The sequence below is a fragment of the Punica granatum genome, chromosome 1, assembly GCF_007655135.1.
Source record: "Punica granatum isolate Tunisia-2019 chromosome 1, ASM765513v2, whole genome shotgun sequence".
NCBI classification, from domain to species: Eukaryota; Viridiplantae; Streptophyta; class Magnoliopsida; order Myrtales; family Lythraceae; genus Punica; species Punica granatum.
The window spans coordinates 46609592-46635025 of record NC_045127.1 but is presented as its reverse complement, the minus strand read 5'-3'; the positions used below and the strand labels follow the sequence as shown (position 1 = coordinate 46635025).

The window sequence follows — 25434 nt, the reverse complement described above, 5'->3', positions numbered from 1 at the left end:
GCCCATAGCAAAGTGTCGGAACCCGGTAATCTCAAAGGCCCGTCACCTCCTCAAACAACTTTGGCCTGCCTTCGAGATAGATCAAAGTCGGAGCAAGAAGGCGTGATCGTGTGATGACAAGAGGAATACTTTGCATTAAACTTGTTCTTGGAGATTATATACAAACTGTACATAATATGATCATCCGAGTCTCCATAGACATATCATGATTCGAGAACATAAATAAACACGTGAAATAGAAATACTAGGGGAGCGCAAAGTTCAGTGAGCAAGAAGCTTTGAGAACCCACGAGAAGTGATTTATCAGGGGAATGTTCCTAGCACCCGAATGTGTTCTCTCCGCTGTAAGTGACATAAAGGAACCCGTCTTCATCCTTTTTCTCTTCATATATTGCAGACATGATTGCCCCTGCGAAAGATCAAAACCATCACGATATGATCAAATTGACTGCCCTATTGAGCCTGAAAAAATGTGAGAAGATGAGAGTGGGATGAAACTCAGAGAGATCAAGTGCTTAAAAGGTTTTCAGGAAAAAAAACAAGGGAAGGAAGGTAGAGGAAGATGGAGAGAAATGTCCGGAACAGGTTTCATTGTAGTTGGAAGTCCAAAATCACCGCACCCTCAATCAATCATTTAGATGTCTCAGCATCGTTTATCTGGCTTTCTTGTCTTTTGATTCTTGATATTATCTTCAAACAATCATGAAACTGTTCAGGCCCCAAATCACCGAAGTGGATTTGCATGATAAATACCTGTTGGTGGGAGAACATTGTCCACAAAAATAAAAATGGCCTTTTCTGCACTGAGTTTGATCCTTTTGCGAATGACATATACAAATTGTCCGACTGTAAGGTCTGCAGGGACAAGGTACCTGAAAAATATCCCTTCCAGTAAGATAATTGAGTAAATGAAGCATCTCTCAGCAAACCAAGACAAAACTATACTATCGGGTTAGAAAATACAAAATAAAGAATAATGCAGCACAGTGGGTGGATCAGGGCATATAAATAACTAGAGGCCCGCGAATCCAGTTGTGGACTTAAGATATATAACTATAAATATATATATATATTTCAACTTCCCCCCTTTAATTTGTACATGATGCAACTTTTCAGGCTTTCAATTTATATAAATCAAAAGCAAAGACAAGTTAAGAAACAGATCGCATTGTGAATAAGTTAGACCAAAAAATACAGACAAGCAATGCTCACTTTTTCTTGTCGATGTTTGGGATATCACTTCTCTCAGCTTTCTCCACAATCACCTTAACAATGCAGCATCAACGGCAAGTCAGTCGAGCAAAGCATAGTAGCATATATAATTATGGCAGTTCTGGATCATCAAAATCTTCAAAGCTCATACGAGAAGGCTTATCAGGAGATCACTGAATCCACCAAAACGAAGTGCTGACACTGATCATGCTCTCAAAACAAAATTGATATTTAACAGAGTACTTCTTCAAAAGAAATTAGAAAATGTGAAGAATATTTTATATCAACTGTAAATCAATTCTTATATCCACTTGCAAAGGATTTCTTTAGTGCCTTTACATTAGAAAAGCTGTAATAACAAAGCCTGCAACTGCAATCGGGAAAAAAAAAATCCCACATGATTAATACCCAGAAATGGCCATGAATGTTGGTAAGACAGGACACTGGACTTTAAGAAAATAAGTTTTATAATAATAATAAAAGAGTGCCCACATATCACGAGTCAAGGACATCATAGCACTGACTTGGACTATCCCAAGAGAGGAAAAAAAGGGGTAAAATTTGATAAGTGATGCTCTGATCTACAATTAACGTTCCAAGATTCTGGAAAACACAGCAGACAAATCAGTTGGTTAAGCATCCATTCAGCATTAGATCATTAAAGGGAGGCCTTTTTTCTTTCTTTTTTTTTTAGTGATATAGGGGGGAAGCCAAATTGGAATGAAGCATGATACCAGAATGACAAAAATTATGAAAATCAGCTTCAAAGGGCCATTGCACCACCAGATTGAGAGAACATGTGAGAGTTAGAAAGGTAAAACTTGTTCTCACAGGAATCCTATCCGGGTACTTCTCCCTGATCCTCGCAGCCTCCGCCCGTCTCTTCTCTGTTCATAAGCAGAAGGCAGAGACATCAGCCAAAAATAACCACAACCAAACTCAGAAGCAGCGCATAAATGAACAGGCAAGCGCATCGATACAACAGCAATGCATACCGAGATCATGCTCCTGCTTGAAGTAGCTCTTCGCCATTCCACCTGATATTTCAAGAGAACTAATCAAAACTCGAGCTATTGTCGGAAAAAACGCAAAACTTAATGGCCCTTCTATTTATTCCTTCTACAAGAAGAAATCATTGTAGCAAGACGCTAAACACAAAAAAAAAATGAAGCGTCAATTGGGAAAAAAATATATCTACCAAGAAAAATTTAGTAACAAAAATAAGTTCAGCTTTTAATCAAAATCAATTAAGGGATTCAACTAGAGGATTTTCTTTTACACCAAAAGTTGAAATTAGAGGCTACTGGGGACATTTGGTCAAACCCTAAACTTGCAGCTTTTCAGAGCCAGCTCCGCCAAGGTCAAACCCACACAAACAGTACGATCGTGCGCAAGTTTCGAGCTTTTTCGAAGCAAACAGACCCAATTCAACGCTCAGTGCATAGCAAAGCAAGCTACGATGAGAATCCGATCAGATTGACTGATTGATCGGACTGATCACCCGGATAAGATCATCAATAAATACAGAAGCAGCAGACGGATAGAACGACGAAAGCCAGCAGTAAAGTACAGAAATCAAACCTCGATAGACCCAGAAGACGAGAGAGAGAGAGAGAGAGAGAGAGAGAGAGAGAGAGAGAGAGAGAGACCTTTTTGGGGAGAGAAGAACTCTTGATGCTCGTGGGGTTCGGTTGAAGAAGATAATGGCGATACGGCAGCTCCTTTTGCTTCCCTATTTCAACTGCTGTTCTTTATCCCCTTTTATTTAATTTTATTATTATTATTATTATTCATTATTAATTATTAATTATGATTTTTCTTTTTCCTACCGAAAAAAAAAAGGATAAAGGATTTTAATTATTATTGTCATTATTATGCAATTTCCCCCTTAAACCAATTCGTATTTCCACTTTGATCCTTGGATTTCACGTGACTACTCAAGTTTCCTCGCTACCGCTGCAATCAGTTTTCTTTTTTTGGCTACGCAAGCAACGATAACACCAACCCAAACACGTCGCTCAACATGATATATCGTAGATGGGAAGTGAAATGAACTTTTCACAAAATTTAGAGGGAGTTGTATGGAAAAATGTGTACATTTAATGCATGAGAGAGAGTCGGAGACTTTCTTCGAAAATAGTCGGAGGAAAACCAGTGAAAAGAGCAAAATCATTCGTGATCAGTTTGATTTTAAGATTTTTAAGAGACCGTTTGGATTCAAAGTTAAAATTACTTTGATTTTGATTTTAATTTTGATTGTGAAAAAGGATAAATGAGATGTGATTATAAATTTGACTTGGGAAACGTGTGTTTTTGTTGTGCAGTGTGTTGAGTTAAAATTAAAGTTAAAATGTTTAAATTGGGAAATGTGTATTGTTATTGTGTAATGTGTTGAATTAAAGTTAAAGTTAAAGTTAAAATCAATTAACTCTGAATCCAAACGGGACATAAAATTTTAAGTCTAACTTTACCTCTACTTATTACACAACAAAAGTCAACTATACAATTATTAATTTTTTTCTTTTTTTCAATTTTTTTAACCATTCAATTCAATTTTTAATATTAAATTTTCTCAACAATTTATTACTTTTTTCATGCTTTTTCTTATAATTCAATAACGCAATCATTACAACCCAATTAAAATCGAAACTCAACTTTACTTAACTCTAAAATCAAACACACCCGACAATTCCGAATAAAATAGGAAAAAGGGCTGCCGGGATTTGAAGAATATTCTTCCTTATTCCAATAACGGAAAGTTTTTTCGATGCAACGCATCGTCTCAGATCAATACGTGGATTCGCAGATCACAGCCCTTGCAATATCATGATCAAACCGATCAGAACCGTTCAAGCTCCAATACGTCCTCTACCAGCAAAACAAATCCAATCTAACGGTCCCAAATAGTTCGCTTTTACATTTGCCCCCACAAACTACGTGTTGCCCAGGGACGGCGCAGATCGATGCCACGCAGGAGATGACACGCGTCATTCCCATCAGCACTGGATAATTGACATATGACACGCCTGCATTGCTATTTTTCACTTACCGGCAACTTTCTTGAGGGGCAATCCAATGAATTTAACTTAGTGATTAAGGTGTATTTAAGTTTACGTCCAATCCTGGATTCGAATTCTCTTAGGTCCACCGAAACACTTTTGGCGTGATTACCTGCTCTGTACACCTCCAGGAGTTCACAGAGTTTCGGTAATTAGTCGGGCGAAATCTGGACATTCCGATTAGAAAAAAAAAATTTCTTGAGGGGCCATATAGGGTGTGGGATACAGTTATATTATTATGTGATTGTCTTTTTCTTTCTCTCTCTCTTTCTCTTTGCCACTTTAATAATTAACAATTTCCAATCATACATATACATGCCCTGATTTATTGATCGTACTAATTATAATTTCTGATCGGTTGTTGACTTACCTGATTGTGAAGAAATATTTCAATTTCATCAACAGCATAAACATTGCAGTATATTATTAACCTTCGGTAATTGTTAATTTGTTAAATTACACCACGTCGATTACAGCTACTAATTGTTGTTAATTTCATGTTAACCGTAACGAGTCAAACTAATGTACTAGGGTGCTAGTGAAGACAGGAATCTCATATTTACCTATCATGCGGGGGATATGTTGTTAACAAAGTTAAGTTGGTGAGATCACAGCTTGATTAGTTAATTGGATGATTTAGCAATGCTCGATAAGCCAGTTATGTCTGTACATCCAATGATCGAGTGAGCAACGAGACTTTGGATCTAATTTATTTTAACTAGATATATAACTAGTTTTTAGATTCAAGGATTTCCCTTTTCCTAATGATCAGGTCGCTTTGGTATCAATCCAATCTCATCCTTGGTCGTGTAGGCCGAAGGAAACCATTTACACGGAGAGCCACCAACAATGATTCGAATTCAAATCTCAAAGAAAGCAGCAAACTCCCCTGTCATGGAATCATCATAACGTAATTTAGTTAGATTTGAAGCGTTTAAGTTGGTAATTTATGCAGCATATTGGTGGTGGAAAAGAAAATCCAAACTGATATTTCATATCTTCTGCAGGAAGTAAGAACAAGAGAAAATAATAGGAAATTTTTAAAAAAAAAAAAAGGCATGGCACATGTGCCTTAATTTATCTGTTATAGCTGCTAGCTGCAGACTGCACATCTGAACTGCAACCTTGTACAAACAAAAAAGACCAGGAATCAGAGGTTTGATTGATCAAGAAGAACTATACTGATTCAGTCTACTCGACTGCTGGAACATTGCGGGTCTAGTCTTGGATAATTGAAATATTGTCAGGCAGTTGTTAGTTAATAACGGGTAACGAAAACAAGTGAATCTCCAGGACAGACTGACTGCAGCCGAAGCAGTCGTGATTAGTCCCCGTTATCCCGTAGCTGCCTCCTAGTTTGGTCGAAAGTTGATCAGCAGCTTGACCTGGTGTTATATGTCGTAGTGCTGCAGATGTCGCCAGCTTTTCTGTGCTATTGCAATTACACTTTCAAGCATACATTACAATGTTCCTTTTATATTGAAAATGTTCTCATCTCCAGGACATGTTATGAGTACTCAATAGACAGGTGCAGCTCAGCTGAATTTTTGATAGAATCCTTCGTATTCACCTCATTAAATGCTGTCAAGGGTGAGTCGTTCAGATTTCTCAGGTGGTCTGATGTGCGCCACTTGTCGATGCTAGCCATCTGGTCGAGACTGAGGTTCGGAACATGCCTATGGCTGAGGATTTCGATCACTTTCTCGATTTTTCCAATCAGAACCCCTGCACGCTGCACACTCTCTTTCCTTTCCTCAATTGTGCTCCTGCAGCACTCCATCGATATGACCCGCTCTAAGTTTGTAAGACACGCTCCCAGAATATCCGAGACAGTCACCAACAGCGTCTCTAATATCTTCCTGCTCAAGTTTTCGTCACAGCTCTCTCTGCAGTCTAATAGCATTGTTTGGGTAATTCTGTACATCGAATGAGCCGCCAAAACCTTAATGGGCCACCTTGAAGGAGTTTCCATCAAACATTCATTCACCGGTTTCTCCTTAAAATCCACCAACATGTTCTTTGCAGCCTCTGAGAGCGTTTCAAGGACATCCCTCGGGCTGTCCCCTTGGAGACAAGAGAGCTTCCGGAGGTCCATATCGAGCCACCTATGGTAGAGATCAACTCCTAGCCACACGATATTCGCTGCCTTCCTTACATTGGTAATGTCTTGTTCTTGGCTGAGGTTTTCTTCAATGAGCTCAACATACTTTAGGCCCTCGTTGATGCTATGCAGCAGCTGATTGATCATAGACTGTTCGATGCTCGGGATTGCAACTGCAATGCTCGCAAGGGTCACGATAGGAAGGGCCCAACACCTTGGGGGTTCTTCTCCTGCATGATATATGGTCGAGACACGGTCACTGTCGAACTTTAAAACTCCTCCGAACCCATGGGAATGATAGTCCTCCAGGAGTCGAATGAGATACTTTGGCTCCTTCTTCTTTCCCATCTTAACAAAATGCTCCGTGGTATTCCAGTTATTTCTCATCATCGAGTGGACTAGTTCCTCCTCGCCCTCAAGATGAAGAACATAACGACTCAGATCAAGCTTTAGTGCTCGATCCATGCTCAAATGTGAATCCTCATTTGCAATGCTGTTCTTTGACTCAAACTTGCTCGTCAGCTCTTTGATGAACTGGCAGGAGATCAAAATCTGGCTCATGAACAGAATCGAAATGAGCCTAATCACCTTGCTACCCAACACAATCCCTGCCTGTAATCGGATGCAGAACCCAAGGAACTCATTCTTCAACCCGTGGATCATTCTCCTGCATTGCCTGCTCCGAAACTGGAGAAAAAATGGGCACTCCTTCATCTCAACGAGCATCTTGATCCAGTACTTCTCGAGCTTGAAATCGTCTTTGAAGCTCTTCTTAACCATCTTCGGGCACTTGAATTTAATTGCCACAAACCATCTAAGGGCCGGGGCGATCGTACCTGTTAACATGAACCATAATTAAACATGTGGACTGCACAGTAAGGAGACTAAAAACCTCTGCTGTTTAATGGTCTGCTTGATCTAGCGACTTACATTCGATTAACATAGTTCGATTGACATAACATACGTTGCTGATATAATCTTACGACATATGCTTTCTACTATAATCATATCTGAAAGCAATGGGAATCACCCAATTTATATCCAAATTCAGACTGGCATGAACATCAAGCACAAGTTGGTACAAATGAAGTTTAACATTCTAAGAATACCAATTCCGACTGCTATCGTCTGCACAATGAGTATCATGGTACTCGACCACCCGTAGTCCGATTCTCCTGTGCAGAACTTGAACCGTCCAGCCATAACGTAAGACCTGGTCATTGCTTCCGCCAGAGCCGTGGCGCTTAACAGACAAAGTGCACCCGAGGCAGTGCAGGTCACCGACCGGCCAACAACAAACTGTGGGCTCCCAGTGTAGGCCATCATCCAGTACTTCATGAGGTCTTCCTTCAGTCTCTCGATCACGGTCTCGGACTTCCTGTCTTTCTCCTTAAGGGTCAGCTCGTGTTTCTTGCAGTACTTCATCTCCAAGTAAGTCTTTGTGGTGGGGACTGTCATGGCCGAGAAGCTCAACATCAGCAGGAGCAGCAGCATCAGGAACATGAGGAAGATGTGCTCCCGGAGGAAGGTGTAGATCACGCCGGTGCTGATTTGAATCGAGATATTCACGATCGCGGTGATAACCAGGATTGCAAGTGCTATTATATTACTTAGGAGCTCCCCGCTTCCCATGTTGCCAAGGGATGGCATGGAGTTGGCCATAACGGTGCAGATGAGGGCAGAGGAGCTGAGCTTGGAGAGCTGGTCCTGCTGCCGGGGCATGGCGGTGTTGAGGTCGACAGAGAGCTTGATGGCGACAGAGATGACGGTGAGGGAGGTGGCGTTGAGGGACAAGTAGCGGCAGGGGAACCAGAACTTCCGGCAGCGGAAGGCGGTCAGGGCGTCAGCTCCCATGGCGAGGCCGCAGGCCAGGGAGGCCACTGCGATATAGAGGCCGATCCAAGGCATCGGGCGGCTGAAGCCGGCCTCGTCGAGGTTACCATCAGAGCTGCAGCCTAGCATGAGTCCTCCCTTCCTTCTTCCTGGGACGAACTTTTTCTGGGTGCCTCAGATTCAACCTCTAGACAATTAGAAAGAGAGCATAATTTGTTCAAAGAGAACCTTTCATTGTTGGACATCCAATTGCTAGTCAACACCAAACTAATAGATACAAAAATTCTACCGCCATACCCTCTCTTTTTTTTTTTCCGAATAAAATGACCCAAAGCCTAAGTCAAATAGCCCACCATAGCATATATCCCTCGGATTCAAACTCAAGATCCGAGGGCCTGTTTGGTTTCATGATCAAATTTTAGAATCATGATTTTGATTTTAACTCTATCCACTACACAACAAAAGCACACGTTTCCCAAGTCAAATTTATAATACCATCTCATTTGTTTTTTTTTTCCACAATCAAAATCAAAATCAAAATCAAAGTTACTTTAACTCTGAAATGACCTTGAAACCACTAGGTCATTACCTCTAATCGATACCACCATATCATGTTGTCTAATCAACTTTACAAATATGAGTTCTATTATAGGAATTTTCTAGCATCCTGCGGCTGAATATTCGAAATGTTTTCGTATTCGAAAAATAATGTATCCTACTTTTACGAACACAAAGCGACGAGATAGTCGACTCCATGTACAATGCAGTCGCTTGTATGTACTATAGTGACGAGACAAGTCGACCGCATATACAATGTAATATATTGGGACCTATAGGTCAAATATTGAATTTTCATTGGGCTTACACGAGTTCGGACCAATTTTCACTTAAAAGCTCAAACTAATAAGTGGTAGTACCGAAGTCTCATATAAACGAATGGATATTCATTCATCAAAAGTCTCATATAAACCAATGGATATCCGTCCATCATTTCCATGAGGGATTAATATCCTCAACACTTGCCTTCACATGCAATATGTGGTCTATTTTTGCCTACACGTTATCGTGTGGCTTTAAACACCCGCCCTTAACAATTGACCTCGAGTCGAGTTTCATATTTCGTGTTTGGGTGATGAGGGACTAACACGAGGCATTCTTGGACATACTGAGCTTGGCGTGATGTTGGTGCGCATGTGCGCGTGGGCCATACGCATAACTTATGCTCTGATACCATATTGAATTTTCATTGGGCTTTTACGAGCTCGGGTCCATTTCCACTTAAAAGCTCAAACTGATAAGTTGTGGTATCTAAGTCTCATATAAACCAATGGATATTCATTCATGACTATGTGGGATTTATATCCTCAATAGATTAAACTATCTCCAGCGACAGTTTCTGTCACGTCTCTCATGCCATACGTGGCATGAGAGAGAGGCGCACTGTAGCGTCTCTGTCGCTAGAGTGCGTCTCTCGTTCAAAAGACCAACGGGCAACCGCCAAGTGACAGTCCTTGGGCCTCACACGGTAGCTTTTGCTCCCTTTTTCTTTTTCTTTTTAAAATTCAAATTATGTGACCCACCTTAGAGACCAAAAAATATAGATTATGACTAAAGTGGTGAATCTCTGTGTTTTGTTGAGTGTATCTCTGAATTATATGATGATTATGTGACACTGAGAAACCCACTTTAGGAACTCAATTCAGAGACTATGATTGAAGATAGTCTCCGTTCTTTGAACCTTTTGCCAATGTTAGTGTGTGGGAAATTCTTCCATGGAATGGATTTATTTTCTTCATGGTCCTTTATTTTTATTTATTTTTTAATTAAAGAGTGGGATTTGGAAGGGAAAAGTCTGCTGGTTAGGTAAGTACAAAATGGATGTTTCATCTGTTTTTTCGTTCAGTGGATGAAAGGAAATGTTAACAAAATGGGTAACTTTGTGTAGAGGAGATGGGGGCATGATGTCGACCTGTGATGAACCCACATCCAACTCTTTTGGTCCATTCTGTCAGCAATTATAACTGTTTGGTGAGAAAGAAAGCACTATGCGGAATTGAAAGCACATTTTGGTTTAATAACTTCGAAACAAGTTACCCAGTCAAATCGATTCGATTTCAAAATTAAACTCTATTCATCGCAATCAACTTGTTTATAAACATACACATTTAACCGTCTTTATGAAGATAAAATCACGAGACATACTAAATATGTTGATTAAAGAAAACTAGTTACTAGAACTAGCTATTATATCCATGCACTGCGTGGAATTGTTTTTTTTTTCTTTTTTTTTTTGGGTAAGCAATGAAACTTTCATTAATACCAAAAAGATATATACAACCAGGCAAGCCATTCATGAGATAATTTATGCAGTAAATCATGTTGCTGGGAAAGAAGACACAGTGCATTGGCTAGCTAACAAGAAGGGTAAGTATATTGTTGCTAGTGCTTAACATGCCTCGAGGAAGAAAGGGGATCAAGTGAGTTGCCCTTCCTCCTAAGACACAGCTTTATTAGTTGGCTAGCTCTTAACAACAAGCTAACCACACTAGACAAAGTGGCAACATGGAATGGGGAAGTAGATCAGACCTGCTTGCTCTGCACTGAGGAAAGAGAGAGCAGGGATCATCTTTTCTCCACTTGCAAATTCTCTAAGGAGGTTCGGTTGATGGTCTTGCAGGAATGTGGTATCTGTAGACCTGTTGGTTGTTGGTCAGAGGAACTTAATTAGGCAGTTCAGCATCTTAAAGGTAAATCGTGCATTGCTTCTCTTGTCAGGCTAGCATGGAATGCCTGCATTTATTTCATTTGGAAAGCCAGAAACCAGAGGATCTTTGAAGGAGAAAACCATTATGTTGAGAAGGTCTGGGGATCCATCAAGAACACAGTGCAAGCGAGACTCCTTGGGATGTAAGGATTTGTGCAGGAAAGCTAAAGAGCTGACACAGTGAGCTACTGGGGAGATGGGGCATAAGGGATTGATCGCTCTTTCTGTCTGATGTACTGCTTTCTTCTTTTATTTGGAATGTAGCGAGGACAAACTTTTGGACCTACGTGTCTTGTCCTGTGTTTCTTTTGGGTATGGCTTTGGGCGATTGAGATTCGATCCAAAAAAGGAAATAACAATAATAATTTTAAAATAAATAATTTTTTTTCAGAGTAATAATAAAGATGTTGGTGATAATAATTTTAAAAGAAATTATACTCTCTTTTTTTTTTGTGTGAAAGTTATGGAGGTTTTTGGACATACGAAAAATTGGTGTATAGGAAGCACTCATTCGGAAGAAAATTTTATATGATCCTACTTCAAATAACGTGATGAACAAGAATCAATAAGAATTCTTTAATGAATAATAATTATGACAATTATCTGAGTGATTAACACTAAAATCCTAGTTTCAGATATTTTAATTGATACTTGCTCACGCCATGTGATGAGAAATGATCATCTAATAACTTCTCCTCATTCGGAGTTTTTTGACAAATTACATGTAACAATAATCTCAGTTGATCAATTCTGTTCTCTTCAGTATGGCCAACTACTGGTGTTGTCACTTCATCTCCCAAAAGAAGTTATAAAACTTGTGAAACAAAAATGTCGATCTTTTCTTTGGAAGGGTCTTGACAAACACGCAGGTGGAGGCAAGATCAATTGGAAAACCGTATGCCTTCCAAAAGGTGAGGGAGGTCTTGGCATCAAGGATCTAACTTTGTGGAACAAGGTATGTGTGTTGAAGAAATTATGGTCTCTTCTATTAAGTTCGGGGTCTCTCTGGGTGGCTTGGACTACAAATACCTTACAAAGGGTCGCAGTATTTGGTCTTTATGGATTCTTGGAGACTGCTCCTGGAACTGGAGGAAACTAATGCAGCTGAGAGCATTGATATTCCCTTATACTAGCTGCAGAGTTGGTTCAGGTATTACTGTATCTTTTTGGTATGATGCCTAATTACCAGTTGGCCTATTGATTAAATTTTGTTGCCGAGGACTACAATGTTTCCCTTCACTCAGTTAAGATGAAAAAGTTAGCGCAGTTCTTTCGCAAGGACAATGGCACTGTCTACGGAGCTCGGACCCACAAGCTGCTTTGATTCGGGACCTAGCTGTAGCACTTGAACTTTCTAATCAAGATAGAGTCTTATGGACACCCCACAAATCTGGACAGTTCTCCACTGCTAAAGCTTGGAAGTGTTTAAGAGTCAGATGCCCGACATTGGAATGGAGTAATGCGATTTGGTTTGATGGACAGCTTCCACGTTCTTCTTTCATTAGTTGGCTCTATGTACATAATAGATTAGCTACAAAAGATCGACTATCAACATGGGGGATTCAGTTTGTGTCAGTTGAATACGAATTTTGCAATACACAGTGGGAAACTCGCGAACACCTCTTCTTTGAATGTCCAGTCACCCAAAAAATTTGGAGAAGTCTGTTGGCTCAAGTTGGCTTGCACCGTACTATGGTGAGTTAGAATACGGTATTTTGTTGGATTTCTTCTCTTCGGGGCAAAAAGCTCGATGTAATTTGTTTGAACCTTCTATGGACTCACCACATATACTGTATATGGTGTGAGAGGATGGCAATGATTTATCAAAGGCAAAACTTATCTTCAGTGGCTATAGTTCGGAAGATTTTTACAGATGTGAAAGCGAAACTCTGTGTTTACCCCCGACTCTCTCACAAAATTATAAATGCTATCATAGTCAGTCACATGTTTAACCCTACTGATATAGCTCATAGCTAATTGGTGTTTTTGGTAGTTTTGTTGGATAAATGTCCTCTTGATATATATACATTTTGATTAATGAAAGTCTCTACCATTTATAAAAAAAAAAAAAAAAAGAGATGGGACGGACTTGGGAACGTGCCCACGTGCGGCCGTCAGTGCACAGGACGGTTTCACAATCTGTGGAAGGGGGCCGATCGGCCGGTTCACTCGGAGACAGACCGGTTAACGGAAGGCCGGAGCCAGTACGGACGGCAATTGCTTTCAGCTCCGGCGAGCAATCACGCCCCAGCTGGAACGATACGAGGAAGAATTGGAAGGGAAGGACGCCATGGGGACGACGAGGACGAACTTCTACAAGAATCCTTCCTTCGCGTACAACCGAGACTTCAATCTCTCCTCCGCTCTTCGAAACCTCAAAGGTCTGATTGAGCTTTCTGCAAAATTTGAGCTTCTTTTTGTGCTAATCACGAATTCAAGGCCTCTGCTTGTTCATACCTACCTGGGTCGATTCAACAGCTTACAACATTGCCACTGGCAATGCGTCTCTCAACGATGAAGAGCCTAGACCCGAGAACAAGCAGAACCCCCGCCGTAAACGCAGTTCCAGGATTCCACCGCCGCGTGAACGGAGCACTCGGGTCGACGAAAGCAACGGGCCGATGTCTCATGAGGATTACATCGCCAAGAGAAGGTACTTCTTGGCAGCCACGTTAGCATGTCGAGGTTCATTGCTTTTCATTGTATGTGCTTTTGAATTGTTCCATGTGCTTGTGGTCAGGAAAGAAGCTTGTCCCACTCCTGTTTGTGAGGAATTGACTCCGGATATTCTGGTACTCGCAGTCCATTCCCGGTTTTCATTGTTCGGTGATTGCTATTTTTACTTTCGCTTCATGATTTGTTGGATGTAACCTTCGCAGGGGGCGTCCAGCTCGAGGGTGAATTTAGTTGGTTATGCAAGTAAGCTCTCTTCGAACTAGCAAGTTTAAATTTTTTTCGCAAGTTCTTGATATTGCATATTTGGGAAACATGGTGACTGGTATGCTTGTAATATCTTTGGCATGTAGTCACATTAATGTTAAAATGCTCCCATGAAAAATAGGTGATGGAAGTGATTCAGAGGGTGAAGAAAAGCAAGGACCCTCATCTCCTGGTGTGTTTCTGAACGATTTGTTCAGCTCTCCCGACTTATGAACTATCAAAAATCATCCTAAAATACTGTCTAGTTTTCTTATTAGCTAACTTCTACTTGTAATTTGCTTAACTAGCGGACCTTTTTGCATCACTGACTCAATGTGCATTTTCCAGGTCATATCGGTGAAGGTGATCGAAATGGTCCTGAACAGGATCGAGTTAAGATTAGAGACGAGCAACGGTTCCCTGATCCAGGAGAACCTGTTTGTGTCATGTGTGGCAAATATGGCGAATATATATGCGATGAGGTGTGTTATATAACCAGGCTATTGTACGTCAAACTTTCACGAAACATTCTGAGACTCTCAGTTGCCTTTGACGTATTTACATGTATGTGATGTCTGTGTTTATAGACAGATGATGATATCTGCAGCCTGGATTGCAAAAGTAAGCTTTTAGAAACTCTCAACTTTAAGGAGGTCAGCGTGCTATATCCTCTTGGTTTGGGATGCTCAGGATTCTTGCCATAATTCCTATTTCTGATTCTGGACACTTACTTTTCAGACTCCCTCGATGTATCATCATCCTGCTATTGCCCTGCCTGAACATGATTGTACTCCAATGGTACTTGAAGAGGAAGATACTTGGGACTATGAACGTCATTGTTGGTTGAGAAAGAAATCTGATCTTTGTACATATAACTGGTAATTGTACTTCTCAATCCTTTTGCTGGGTGCTTAGAAAAATCGATCAATAACAGTATCATCTATTCCACTTGTAAAGAGTCATTGCCACTCTTCATTATTTTTGCCTGTTTAGCTGTTATTTTTCAGCAGAAGTATTTGCCTATTCTTGAGTGATTGTAATGACATGCTTTTCTTGTCTTTTGACCTTATTATGTTGTTCATTGTGCTCTGCACACCTCATGGAATCATATTTCAGTTCCAAGTGCCAGAAACCCGGACACCTAGCTGAAGATTGCTTGGTGAGTTTAGTAACTATGGAATATTTTTCTTTAGAGAATTTAATGTTTTCTTTTCATTTTAACCTGTTTTCATGCTATTATTGTTTTCTAGTGCGTCATAGGTTTTGTGTGGTGTAGGTGGCAGCTGGGCAAAGTAAATGCAGTTCCATACCTCGAGAGCTTGTTGGACTCTATAGAAGGTATAGCTTTGCTGTACAATCGTTCATTTTTCATTTTCACCTTATGCTCCACGTAATATTTTTTGTCAACTTGTCTCTAATTGCTTACAATGCTGAAAACCTTTTTTTCTCCCTCTCCATCTCTAAGGTTTTGTACTTACGCAGATGCCAGCAAATTGGGAAAAACTCAAAAGGCGCAAGGTGCAATGAGTGTCAATCATCGTCTGGTCTGGCAACATGCCTTGACTGTAATATTACAATATGCGATGGGTACGTGGCTGCTATGATTTTTTTATTGCAATAGGATTCGGGTTCTTGCAGTCATAGGGAAGTAATCTCACTACCCATGTTTTGGATTTCCATGGGCAAGAGTCATTGGGTTGTTCACTTTTGTCTGATATGCCAATTTTATTTCTGATGTATTTGAACTATCATCTGCTCATCATGCAATTTGGAATTTTTAGCCAGAATGCCATAAAGTGAATCTTTCTTCTTGATTGTTGGACTACAAGGAAAGAGGAACATTTTATGCCAATGCACAAATAACCAAGTCTACGGCAATCTCATGGAAAATGCAAAACCATCTATATGTACTTAATTAATTAATTAAACTGCCACCTAAGCCTGCGTTATTTATGTTGTTATGCCAACTTGTTAGCATGAGAGATTCTTGCACGCCATAAATGACCTAATTTGGTTCCTCATGTTTCATGGACTTAATCAAATAATGCAATTACCCCCTGAAAAGGCAAAAGATATTGAGAAAGCTCGGTTCTCAGTGCAGGTCATTTGAATGAGCACATGATGACACACCTCTCTCATCGGCAGTATTACTCTCATAAACTCAAACGTCTGGTCAGGATTCACTTGCATATTCCGTTTGCGTCTCTCTGACTAGTTTATTTTATATTTTAGTCATGAATCATGAACTTGATGCAGGTGAAGTGCAGTAAGTCAACGTGTAATGTGACTGATATCTCAGAGCTTTTGGCCTGCCATTGTTGTTTTGATAAAGCCTTTGACAAGTTCTATGATATGCTTACTGCAACTTGGTACGTAGTATTGCTTCTATCCATCCCTAAATTAATTCCAAGATGAACATTTTCTGTTTGTGCAAAATTGATGAAGAATGCGTCGTTTCTTATGACTGGTTATGTTTCTCATGATCTCTCTTTGGAGTAAGGATAAGAAAACTATTTCGTAAAGCATCGGAAGTTTTGGGAAATGGCTCTGATCAAAGAGACTGAAAATCAAAACCTGGCCGCTCAATGCAGGAAAGCAGCTGGTCTTGCCATCATATGGGGATCTGTTTGCTGTGAAGATCACTTCTTATGGTGAGCCTATTCACTTCCCTTCCCTTCCATATTTTCTGTTTCTGGTTCATTCCAACACTCCCGACTTTGCAATGCTCAATTAACAAATTCAGGCATCGAGTGAACTGTCCGAGTGCTGGCATGGAGGAAAATGCTTATTTTGTTAGTAGAACTTCCCGAAAAGGAAAGCACATTCAGCTCAGCGAGTTCATTTTCTGATGGCATCTCGGGGGCAGAACTAGCACTCTGTTCGATAAACCGGATTGTCAGAAAGATCCTCTTCAGAACCCAAAGGCTGCGAGCAAATAGCTCTAGCAATGAAAGTGGAAGAAACAAGTGGAGAATTATGCAATTGTATCGTGGAGAGGGCCTGAGTTTCTTTTACAAAGACAGATTGTACGTCTGTGATTATTAGTACAAAAGTGAGGCCGATAGCCGGGCCATTTACATTTCTTTTTAACATGGTCATGACTCCGAGGCCTTTCTTTTGTTGAAAAGTCGGATTTGGTGCAACGTCGGATTTGGTGCAACTTGTCCTGTGGGTGACCTTTGGATACTGTACATTTGTACAACAGAAGCATGTAATTAAATCGGTCGAGTTTTGCTTTATTAGTGCTCGGTTTATATCAAGTTTCGTTTCCTTCAACAAAGAGCAAGAATGTATCCGACGATCTCGGGAAGTACAAATAGATGTAGTAGCATTCCGGACACTACGATCTCCGGGACTACAGTCTACAACTAGATGGTGTAATCTGTCTCAAATTTGTTCATATGATTTGATGGTTAGGTTTGCATATTTTGATGGAAGGAATAGTGAGAACAGAATTTGGGCTAAGGCCCATTTGTGAAGCTGTGAACCGGCCCATGTCTATCTCTGTTCATTCACGAACCGAACCGGAACCGGCCTTCTGTAGATCAGATCCGATCGAAGAAACACGAACGGAGGAAGAGCAAGAAACGGTCTTCTGCCCTAATTCATTCCGCTCGGAGACGACACCGCCTCCGACGAGGTAAATCGGCATCGAAGGTCCCTCCCTCTCTCTCTGCCTCTCTCTCTCTCTGCGCATGAGCTGTGCTTTGTAATTTATGTTGTCGCTTCGGCTAGTATGTGATTTGCTCCATCTTTCCTTGGTGATTTGGGTGAAGATAAAGATAGGAGCTTTTCGATCTGCTTCAATCGGAATTACTATTTGTTTGATAGCCTTAGATTGACTAGGAGTCTGTCATGGATGGTCGTGCTTTGTCTCGGGTTTTTCGTGTTTCCGGGGGCGGTTTCTCGTTGTTGTTTTGCTAATTTATTGGCTGAATCAAGCGAGTTATTTAATCATCCTAAGCTAAATATCAATTCCGCTGAGCTCCTACGGTGTTATAGCATCGAGTTTGAGTTTTGATTCCGTGTGCTCTCTCTTGATGATATCTCTCTGTGCAGAAACTCACCAAACGTATAAACTTTAATCTGCAGATCCATAGATAGATAGATACCGAGTTCTATCATGGGAGGTCATGGTGGGCTTAATATTCTTCCGCAGAAGCGGTGGAATGTGTACAACTATGAGAACAGAGAGAAAGTCCGGCGTGATGAGGAGGCTGCCGCAAAGGAAGAGCAGCTCAAGCGCGAGCAGGCAAGGAAACGGGACGCCGAGTTCCGCCTCGAGCAGCTTCGCACAGCCCGCGGGCTAGCTCCACTGGAGCAACCCTCGGGACCACTCGAGACCGACAAGAATCCAGGCCATATTAATCTCTTCGAGGGGATCAGGATCTTCGACCCGGTGAAGGTGTCTGACCATGATTCGGGCGAAGGGAGGGATGGGTCCAAGAGGAAGAAGATGAAGAAGGAGGAGGCACCGAGGACTGTGACGGCAGAGGATGAGAAGTATAGGTTGGGATACGGGCTTGTGGGGAAAGGAGTTAAGCTGCCTTGGTATCTCGAGAAGAGAGGGGACGATGATGAACAGGTTGAGAGAGCTGAAGTGGAGGGACCTTCGAGTGGGTCGATGTCGAAGGACGAAGGTAGGAAGAAGAGTGGAAAAAAGACGCTGGAAGAGCTGAGGGAGGAGAGATTGAAGAGGGAGAAGAAAGAGAAGGAGAGAGTACGAGAACTCATGCTCGGAAACGTCGGGAGAGATGGTAGTCGTGGGAATGCGTCAAAGGGTAGAGGATTTTCGCGGAAGTGATCCTGTTGAATATGAATCTAATCGGCACTTACGGTATCCATCATTGTTGTACTCGAATAGAACTCAGGATCACATTTCACGCATGAGAGTGATTCTCTCCATCTTGTAAGTATGTGAAGATAGATGTATGATCAGTGAATTTTTCGACCAAGTTGAATCATGCCATAGCTGGCTATTTCATGCCCTACCATGTCTCACAAGTATCTCCCTCGTGCCTATCGTGCAAACTAACCAATCCACTTGTGATTACCCTCCGATCCTATCGCGAGGAAAGCGAGGTGGAGCTAATCCAATTAGGCCCTGTTGGATTGAAGAAATGCTAATGAAAATACTCCATGCTGTTTCAGTTCCAATATCCTCGTCATTTAGACCCCCGAATTATCGTCAGCAGTTACTCGGTTGTCCTAGCGATGCATACCGAGAAGAAAGACCGGAAGGAATGTTGGAATTGTAATCCTTCTCAAGGCTTTGATCTGGTTTAGTTTGATTTTAAGGAATCATTACCGATAATAACAATTTCAAAATGGTGTCGATGACTGCATTGCTTAGCTGCACCGTGGAATATAAAAATGTTCATCCCATGCTTAGTCCGTTGGATAAACTGATAAGCCAATCTCAGTGGTCTATTAATGCATACAAACAAGCAAGAATGGCATTAAATTAGAAAAGAACATGAAGCCCATTGTCACAAACAGCATGCGAAAGCAGTAGTAGGTTTCCCCTGGCGACCACGACCGCCCAACATTCACCGACCAGCTCCTCCATCCCCGTCTTAATATTTCAAATAAATTTAGATACGGATTATGTCGATTCGCTTAATAAAATACCGATGAAAACGAATCATGGAGAAGGGAACTACTGAACGAAATATGACTTTGAATTGTCAAACGTTTTTATTATATACCAAGACAGAACGAACTAGCAAAGATGACTGCTTTCAAAACTCGATATTAAATCATGGCTTGCGATTGAGTGGGGAACGACCTTATTTTAACTATAAGACATGGACGTGAGCAGACATTGAAATCAATTGCGTGTACTAGAAGATGGATATATTTTTATCAGTAATGCTTTACATATTTATACATATATATATATACATATATACATATATGCACATGTATACATGTATGTGCATATATGCATAAATATGTAAAGCAACGCAGGGTGAAGAGAACTGCTGAACTTCTTCCTCCAGAAGAAGACCAGGGATGGGGCTTCTGCGGACACATCCTTCCCAATCCTCCATGACGACCTCGTCGGAGCGATGTCTCCTGAGTTACGAGAATCTCAGCCTCCCTTCGGTATGTCGTAAAAGAAATTCTTCCTGGGCTAGACCATATTATGCTAGATTCATCTGTGAAGATTGTTGTGTTTCCATTGTCTGGTTCGGTGTGGTCTATCCGGTTGGTAGAAACGGCGGACTGCTATTGTATATGCTTCATGACTCCGGTAGATATCCATGCCCTTCTGTCAATTACTGTACAGATAGATGGCTTAGGATAGAATACGGGACATCTTGCGCTGTGACGTTGTTATGATCAAATTAAATTACTAGGTCGCCGTAAAATGACGATTTCGGTCTGTTTTCACTCATCAAAGATGCTCTGCATTTTAGTTGCAGGTGATAGTGATGACTGCAGATATGGGATGCAATAGTTGCAGGAAGCGGGCCTCATACATAATTTCGAAGATGACCGGTCAGAGTTCTTCATCCGAAGTGCATTTTCTGGGAGGCAGATGTTTAATTCGTTTCTAAATTTAATGAACGAAACTTAGTCGAGTATCGCTTCGTGCAGGCGTGCGCGATATCACGGTCGATGTAGTAAAAAACCAAGTGACTGTCACGGCAGATTTCAGGTCCACTTCAAGGCAAGGTGAGGTGAGTGCTTCCAAGCCGAAGCAGAGAGACGATCCCATCCACTCGCAGCAATCGTCAAAGCCGTCACAGCGGCTTGTTTCAACAGAGATTTCACCGATTAAGGATGGAAGCTTTGACGATTATCGATCGACATTTGGTCCGATGAATTCATGTACTGGTTGAATTACCATCTCTTTGTCAATTCTTTTTTATTTTAATCCGGACCATACTGTTCTTCCATAACACACAAGTTCCGACCGCGGAAAAATATGTACTCGGAAAAAGCTTATGAAGCATTCATATCACCAAGAAGATATGGATCACAACTCCCTACAAGATCACATCAGCAAACAGAAGATCACAGCAACCAAACGCGATGATCAGTTTACTCGATTTTGACCTGGTAGACATCCTTCCTCTCTTCCTCTTTCACCTTAGGAACAACCACCTTGAGCACTCCGTTCTTCATCTCGGCCTTGATCTCCCCGAGCTTGTAGAGGTTCGGAGGTAAGTCGAGCCGGCTCGAGTACCTTCTCCTGCTCTCCTCGTCCTCGGTCTCCTTCTCGCCCTGGCCTTTAATGATCAGCGTGTTTTGCTCCACCGAGATCTTCACGTCCTCCTTCCCCAACCCGGGCATGTCCATCCGGAGGAACAGGGCATCGTTGTCCTCCTTCACGTCCCACGACCTCCTTGACCCCCCTCCCACGCCCCGAGCGGACAGGAACGGGTTCTCCACGAACTGGTCCATCATGTTCAGGACCTGGCTCAGGCTCCTCGTCGGCGAGAAGGGATCGAACACATCTGCAATCGCGTCAAAAACCAGACATTAGCCTCGAGCAATCCACCAAAGCAAAGGCGAAACGGCTGCTCCGATCGACTCCTTCATCATACTCTCACAATTCATCGGAAGAAGGGGATTGAGCTCTCGAAACAACTACCTGAGAAGAAGCTCGGGTCCCGGCGTCGGGAAACATTGCGGTCGGAGCGGCGGTCGACATCGACATCCCGGTCGTACTCGTCCTCGAAGCTCTTCACCTGAGTATTAGTGTCGAACGACCGGGCAGCAGCGGGAGCAATGGAAGCGGAGCGTATCGGGTTACTGACCCGAGCCAAAAGACCAGAAGCTGCAACTCTCCGGAGAGCGACTGAGGACGCCATCGTCGTCGTAGTTATGCGATTCGCGGGCTTGATCCGATCTCTTCAGAAAGTTTCACGGGGAAGACGCGAGGACGTTGGGAGAGTATAAATAGGGGACGCCATTCTTGGGGAAGGGGAAAGCTGACAAGAGAGAAGAACAATGGCGAACTCTCCAGAAGCCGAAGCGAAAGTTCCAGACATCATATCATATGGGCACGAAGATAAAGATTCATCCGATGGGCTAATTTATCTGTAACTCCCTCAGTTTTTTCATATTCTCAAAATGAACCTCATTGTTGCCATTATCTTTCTATGCTCCTTAAAGTTTTTAGAACTACCACCATCCCACGCTTGGCACTAGGAGTGTGCACAGATACCAAGTATATTCAAAATCGGGTTGGAACCTACCCATTAGGGTAGGGTCCTACCTCGCATTGAAAATAGGCTATGGTCCAAGTATTAAAATACGAAACAGGTGAAAATCAGTTTCGGTTCCGGTTCTTGCATATAGGGTATTCAAAACCAAAACCGAAACCGATACCCGAATAATAATTTCTCCTATTTTATATATACTTATATTCATATATTCCTATATTTAAAAAATATATTCACTAATTTTTTAAAAAAATCTAAATCTATATCGACATTTTATTTTGCGTGATTACTGATTATGGAAGAGATGTTTTCGGTTTTATTTAGCAAGACAAAAAAAAATTACAGATTCAAACAGAGTACTCGAAACCTGTGGTATAATATAGATTTCAGATAGGTTCCTGTTCTAGGACTTAATAAGGTAGAGTCTAGTTTCTTAGAATCTGTCCCTTACAAGATAGGGTCCGAGTATTGTAAAAAAAAATAGAGTACCCAAACCCGTACACCCCTACTTAGCACGGCGTCGAAGCATTGGCGCGACTGATATTCTGACAAAACAATTGCCACATGGAGCTTATGTAATAAATATAACACCAAAATTCAAATAATCTCATTATAATATAAAGTGATATTTAAAAATAATTTAGACTTAATTAATTATATTACTGATATATATTTATACTAGAAAGTGACTTGTGTACAGCTTGGCCTATAAATGAAAAATATTAAAGTGAAAGATGTGAAATGTGAATTTTTATTTTTATTTTTTCATTTTAATAATTTTTCCTAAAGATTAGGAAAATAATAAAATAATCATTTCTAATAAGGTTAAACTTTAGAAAATAGATCGTCAGTTATAAAATGATGAATTCTTTTAAATAGTAGTAAGAGTAAGATTTATATATAGGCCTCCAACTTTGCTGCATATATTAAAGTGAATAGGTATCTCTGAACGTATTTATCCAAAAAAAAAGTACATTCTGGTTGAAACGCCAATAGATATTTTGCCAAGTATGCTTAACATCTATATCCCGTACACCATGTTTTCTCTAGTATTATGATTAATTAATCATTTTCTTATAAATATAACATAATATTTACAGATTTAAAAAATCTATAATTTCGATTTTAACAAAATATACAAAATAATATTATTATCCAGATATATTTAATCTTAAAAATAGTTTGTATGAATTATATTGCTATCATATCCATCCATATATAAATATACTGGTTTTCGACTTTTTATGTTATGATAAAATCATAATTTCTGTTAAAATTGAAAACGAGTACACTTATGAATGGATTGTATGCATTTTGAAATCGATAATAAATCTATTTCTAGATATTCAATCATGGTATTATAATTTGACCTTTAGGATTAACTTGCTAACCAACAACTAATTTGAGAAAAATTCACTGTTCATTAGGTATATGTTTTTTCAAGGGCGCAATGGCAATCCCTGCAAGAGAGCGACTGAGGACGAATCTCCGGATAGCGATCGACGACGCCATTGCGGCTGCTGCTTCTTCTTCGCTGACCAAGGAAGGAGGGATATGACAAATATATTATATAGCAGAGGTCTCTGGGGGAAGCGGAAACAAATAACAAAATCAGAGCGAGAGAAAGATATCCGATCCGATCGTGGTGGTAGTGGGAATTGATCAACAACCTGAATAGATTCGTACCTAGTCATACAGATCATGATACTAGTCCAAAAATGTCCAAGACATTGCTGAGAATTATGTTTCCTACCACTGTCTATTTTCAAGGTGGATTGGTCGAAGAGGTTCGACATTTGTTCTCGTTAAGTTTTCCGGATTCGAGTCTTGTAAATAAAAAAAATTCATGCTGGGAGAGCTTTACTCCTTAGTGAGCCGATTCAGCTCGACTGAATTAGTCGAAGCATAATTGAACTTCGAGATACCATGGTTCATATTAAAAAGAAAGTACGAGAAGATATAAATGCATATACAAAAGATTAAACAACCAAATGTACAAAGACAAAAGCAATATGCAAGGTAGTTGAATGGTCATTTTTTTTTGTGAGAAAAAAAAGACAGTTTTGATCAACATTTGACACTTTTGTCACTTTGGTTCTAAACTCTTTTTTAGTCATTTCTATCCTCAACCTTCTTCCCTTTTTGCCACTTTGGTCCTCCCATTACTAGATAGTAATGTGGACTTGAAAGCAAATAAAAGGAAGCCACGTGTCATAAGCAAATTGATTTGCATATTTTTAAACTAAAAATTAAATTTTTGGGGAAAAAAAAAAGGGAATTTGAGGCCTCGAAAAGAAGGACCACCACTGGCAAGGGAGGGAGGGGCTGGGGACGATGGCCGACAGCCCGAACCCCACCTTCGATTTCGCAAGTGTCCATTGTAGATGCTGGTGACTTTGAATAGGGGTCGAGGCCGCCGGACGACACTCCCAGTCCCTGAATCGATTGAGATTTCAAAGTTAAGTTCTCGACCGATTTGGGGACTGGGCCGTTGAACAACGGCCCGACCCCACATTCATGGTCGCGGCACCCTCTGAGGACACTAACCTCGGAAGTGAGGTCGGGTTGCTATTCGAAGCACTCAAATCCCGAATCGGCCGAGATCTCAACTTTGTAATCTTGACTGATTCAAGGGCTGGGGGGCATCGTTCGGCAGCCCCAACCCCACCTCCAAGCTCGCTGGCATCTTCTGTGGATGCTGACTACATCGGAGGTGGGGTCGGGACCGCCGGCCGTCGTCCCTTGTCCCCGGACCCTCCCTCCATCTTTGGTCATTCCCCACATGGTTGTATCGAACCATTTTCTTTGTTGTTGGGAGTGATTGTCTCGAGCCTAAATAGTTTGGAATTCTTTCTTGGCAAAACCTGAAGTGCCTTTCTGCCATACAAAAATGTTTTATCAGTGGTCTATTAGCTCTAGGCCCGACCTCCGGCTCCTTAGGGATCTCTGTGAAGAGCACCCCATTATCCTCCATCTTGTACTTCATCTCCTCGGCCTTGTACACCTGACGAGGCAGATAGACCATGGCCTCCTTCCGATCTTCCTCACCTGGGTCCGGGCCATGCCTCTTCCTGAGGAGAATAGATCCGCAACATATAATGAGGATGTATGGTCTAGGAAAGAAGCAATACGGGACCTGTTCCAGCCCCCTTCTTGCAAAACAAAGTTTTTCACCTTTAAATCACGCAGACCACCCGATACCCAATGATCCTTCCAAAACTGAGTGCGAGAACCATAACCCACTAGCCAACCAACTCCTTTTCAAGACTTCATTCCCAGCTGCCGCAATAGACTTCAGATCCAAAGATCAGGAGAGCGGGTGGAGAGAGAGAGAGTTCCGTGAGGATTAAGAACTTAAGAGTACAAATA

General features: G+C 41.2%; 6 protein-coding genes and 1 long non-coding RNA gene across 13 annotated transcripts; 3 read left to right on the top strand and 4 right to left on the bottom strand.

Annotated features, from left to right (window-relative positions):
- Positions 1 to 109: 109 nt before the first annotated feature.
- On the bottom strand, positions 110 to 2976 carry LOC116192089 (autophagy-related protein 8f). Of its 2 annotated transcripts, none has more exons than XM_031520518.1 (6): positions 2862 to 2976; positions 2208 to 2249; positions 2044 to 2099; positions 1213 to 1265; positions 754 to 872; positions 110 to 409 (listed from the first exon to the last, which is right to left on the bottom strand). In XM_031520518.1, exons 2-6 carry the CDS (start codon positions 2242 to 2244, stop codon positions 318 to 320), a joined length of 357 nt encoding a protein of 118 aa, XP_031376378.1. In that variant the 5' UTR covers positions 2245 to 2249; positions 2862 to 2976; the 3' UTR covers positions 110 to 317. The 2 variants fall into 2 exon arrangements, with proteins under 2 accessions (XP_031376378.1, XP_031376379.1); XM_031520519.1 differs by having other exon boundaries at positions 2794 to 2878.
- Positions 2977 to 5234: 2258 nt separating this feature from the next.
- On the bottom strand, positions 5235 to 8488 carry LOC116192498. Its single transcript, XM_031521054.1, has 2 exons — positions 7482 to 8488; positions 5235 to 7208 (listed from the first exon to the last, which is right to left on the bottom strand). Exons 1-2 carry the CDS (start codon positions 8332 to 8334, stop codon positions 5779 to 5781), a joined length of 2283 nt encoding a protein of 760 aa, XP_031376914.1. The 5' UTR covers positions 8335 to 8488; the 3' UTR covers positions 5235 to 5778.
- A 4639-nt stretch (positions 8489 to 13127) lies between these two features.
- Positions 13128 to 17130, top strand: LOC116189099. 4 transcript variants are annotated; one of them, XM_031518633.1, is made up of 15 exons: positions 13128 to 13350; positions 13448 to 13622; positions 13710 to 13761; positions 13849 to 13888; positions 14031 to 14081; positions 14237 to 14370; positions 14476 to 14541; positions 14627 to 14766; positions 15005 to 15047; positions 15165 to 15226; positions 15354 to 15475; positions 15990 to 16060; positions 16145 to 16257; positions 16480 to 16539; positions 16632 to 17130. In XM_031518633.1, the coding sequence occupies exons 1-15, from the start codon at positions 13260 to 13262 to the stop codon at positions 16735 to 16737; spliced, it is 1326 nt and encodes a 441-aa protein (XP_031374493.1). In that variant the 5' UTR covers positions 13128 to 13259; the 3' UTR covers positions 16738 to 17130. The 4 variants fall into 4 exon arrangements, 2 of the variants coding, with proteins under 2 accessions (XP_031374493.1, XP_031374501.1); XR_004152320.1 differs by having other exon boundaries at positions 13129 to 13350; positions 15985 to 16060; positions 16632 to 16805; XR_004152323.1 differs by having other exon boundaries at positions 13130 to 13350; positions 15371 to 15475; positions 16632 to 16724.
- Positions 17131 to 17413: 283 nt separating this feature from the next.
- LOC116189121 (leukocyte receptor cluster member 1) lies at positions 17414 to 18877 on the top strand. 2 transcript variants are annotated; one of them, XM_031518656.1, is made up of 2 exons: positions 17414 to 17545; positions 17981 to 18877. In XM_031518656.1, exon 2 carries the CDS (start codon positions 18012 to 18014, stop codon positions 18690 to 18692), a length of 681 nt encoding a protein of 226 aa, XP_031374516.1. In that variant the 5' UTR covers positions 17414 to 17545; positions 17981 to 18011; the 3' UTR covers positions 18693 to 18877. The 2 variants fall into 2 exon arrangements, with proteins under 2 accessions (XP_031374516.1, XP_031374522.1); XM_031518662.1 differs by having other exon boundaries at positions 17415 to 17528.
- Positions 18878 to 19607: 730 nt separating this feature from the next.
- LOC116193066 lies at positions 19608 to 20889 on the top strand. 2 transcript variants are annotated; one of them, XM_031521818.1, is made up of 3 exons: positions 19608 to 19996; positions 20317 to 20392; positions 20492 to 20889. In XM_031521818.1, the coding sequence occupies exons 1-3, from the start codon at positions 19904 to 19906 to the stop codon at positions 20734 to 20736; spliced, it is 414 nt and encodes a 137-aa protein (XP_031377678.1). In that variant the 5' UTR covers positions 19608 to 19903; the 3' UTR covers positions 20737 to 20889. The 2 variants fall into 2 exon arrangements, with proteins under 2 accessions (XP_031377678.1, XP_031377677.1); XM_031521817.1 differs by having other exon boundaries at positions 19609 to 19996; positions 20311 to 20392.
- Positions 20822 to 21883, bottom strand: LOC116193065 (small heat shock protein, chloroplastic-like). Its single transcript, XM_031521815.1, has 2 exons — positions 21492 to 21883; positions 20822 to 21354 (listed from the first exon to the last, which is right to left on the bottom strand). Exons 1-2 carry the CDS (start codon positions 21709 to 21711, stop codon positions 20939 to 20941), a joined length of 636 nt encoding a protein of 211 aa, XP_031377675.1. The 5' UTR covers positions 21712 to 21883; the 3' UTR covers positions 20822 to 20938.
- A 2142-nt stretch (positions 21884 to 24025) lies between these two features.
- On the bottom strand, positions 24026 to 25434 carry LOC116192619. The gene is made up of 2 exons (XR_004154114.1): positions 25240 to 25434; positions 24026 to 25136 (listed from the first exon to the last, which is right to left on the bottom strand). It is a non-coding gene; the product is annotated as an uncharacterized LOC116192619 (long non-coding RNA).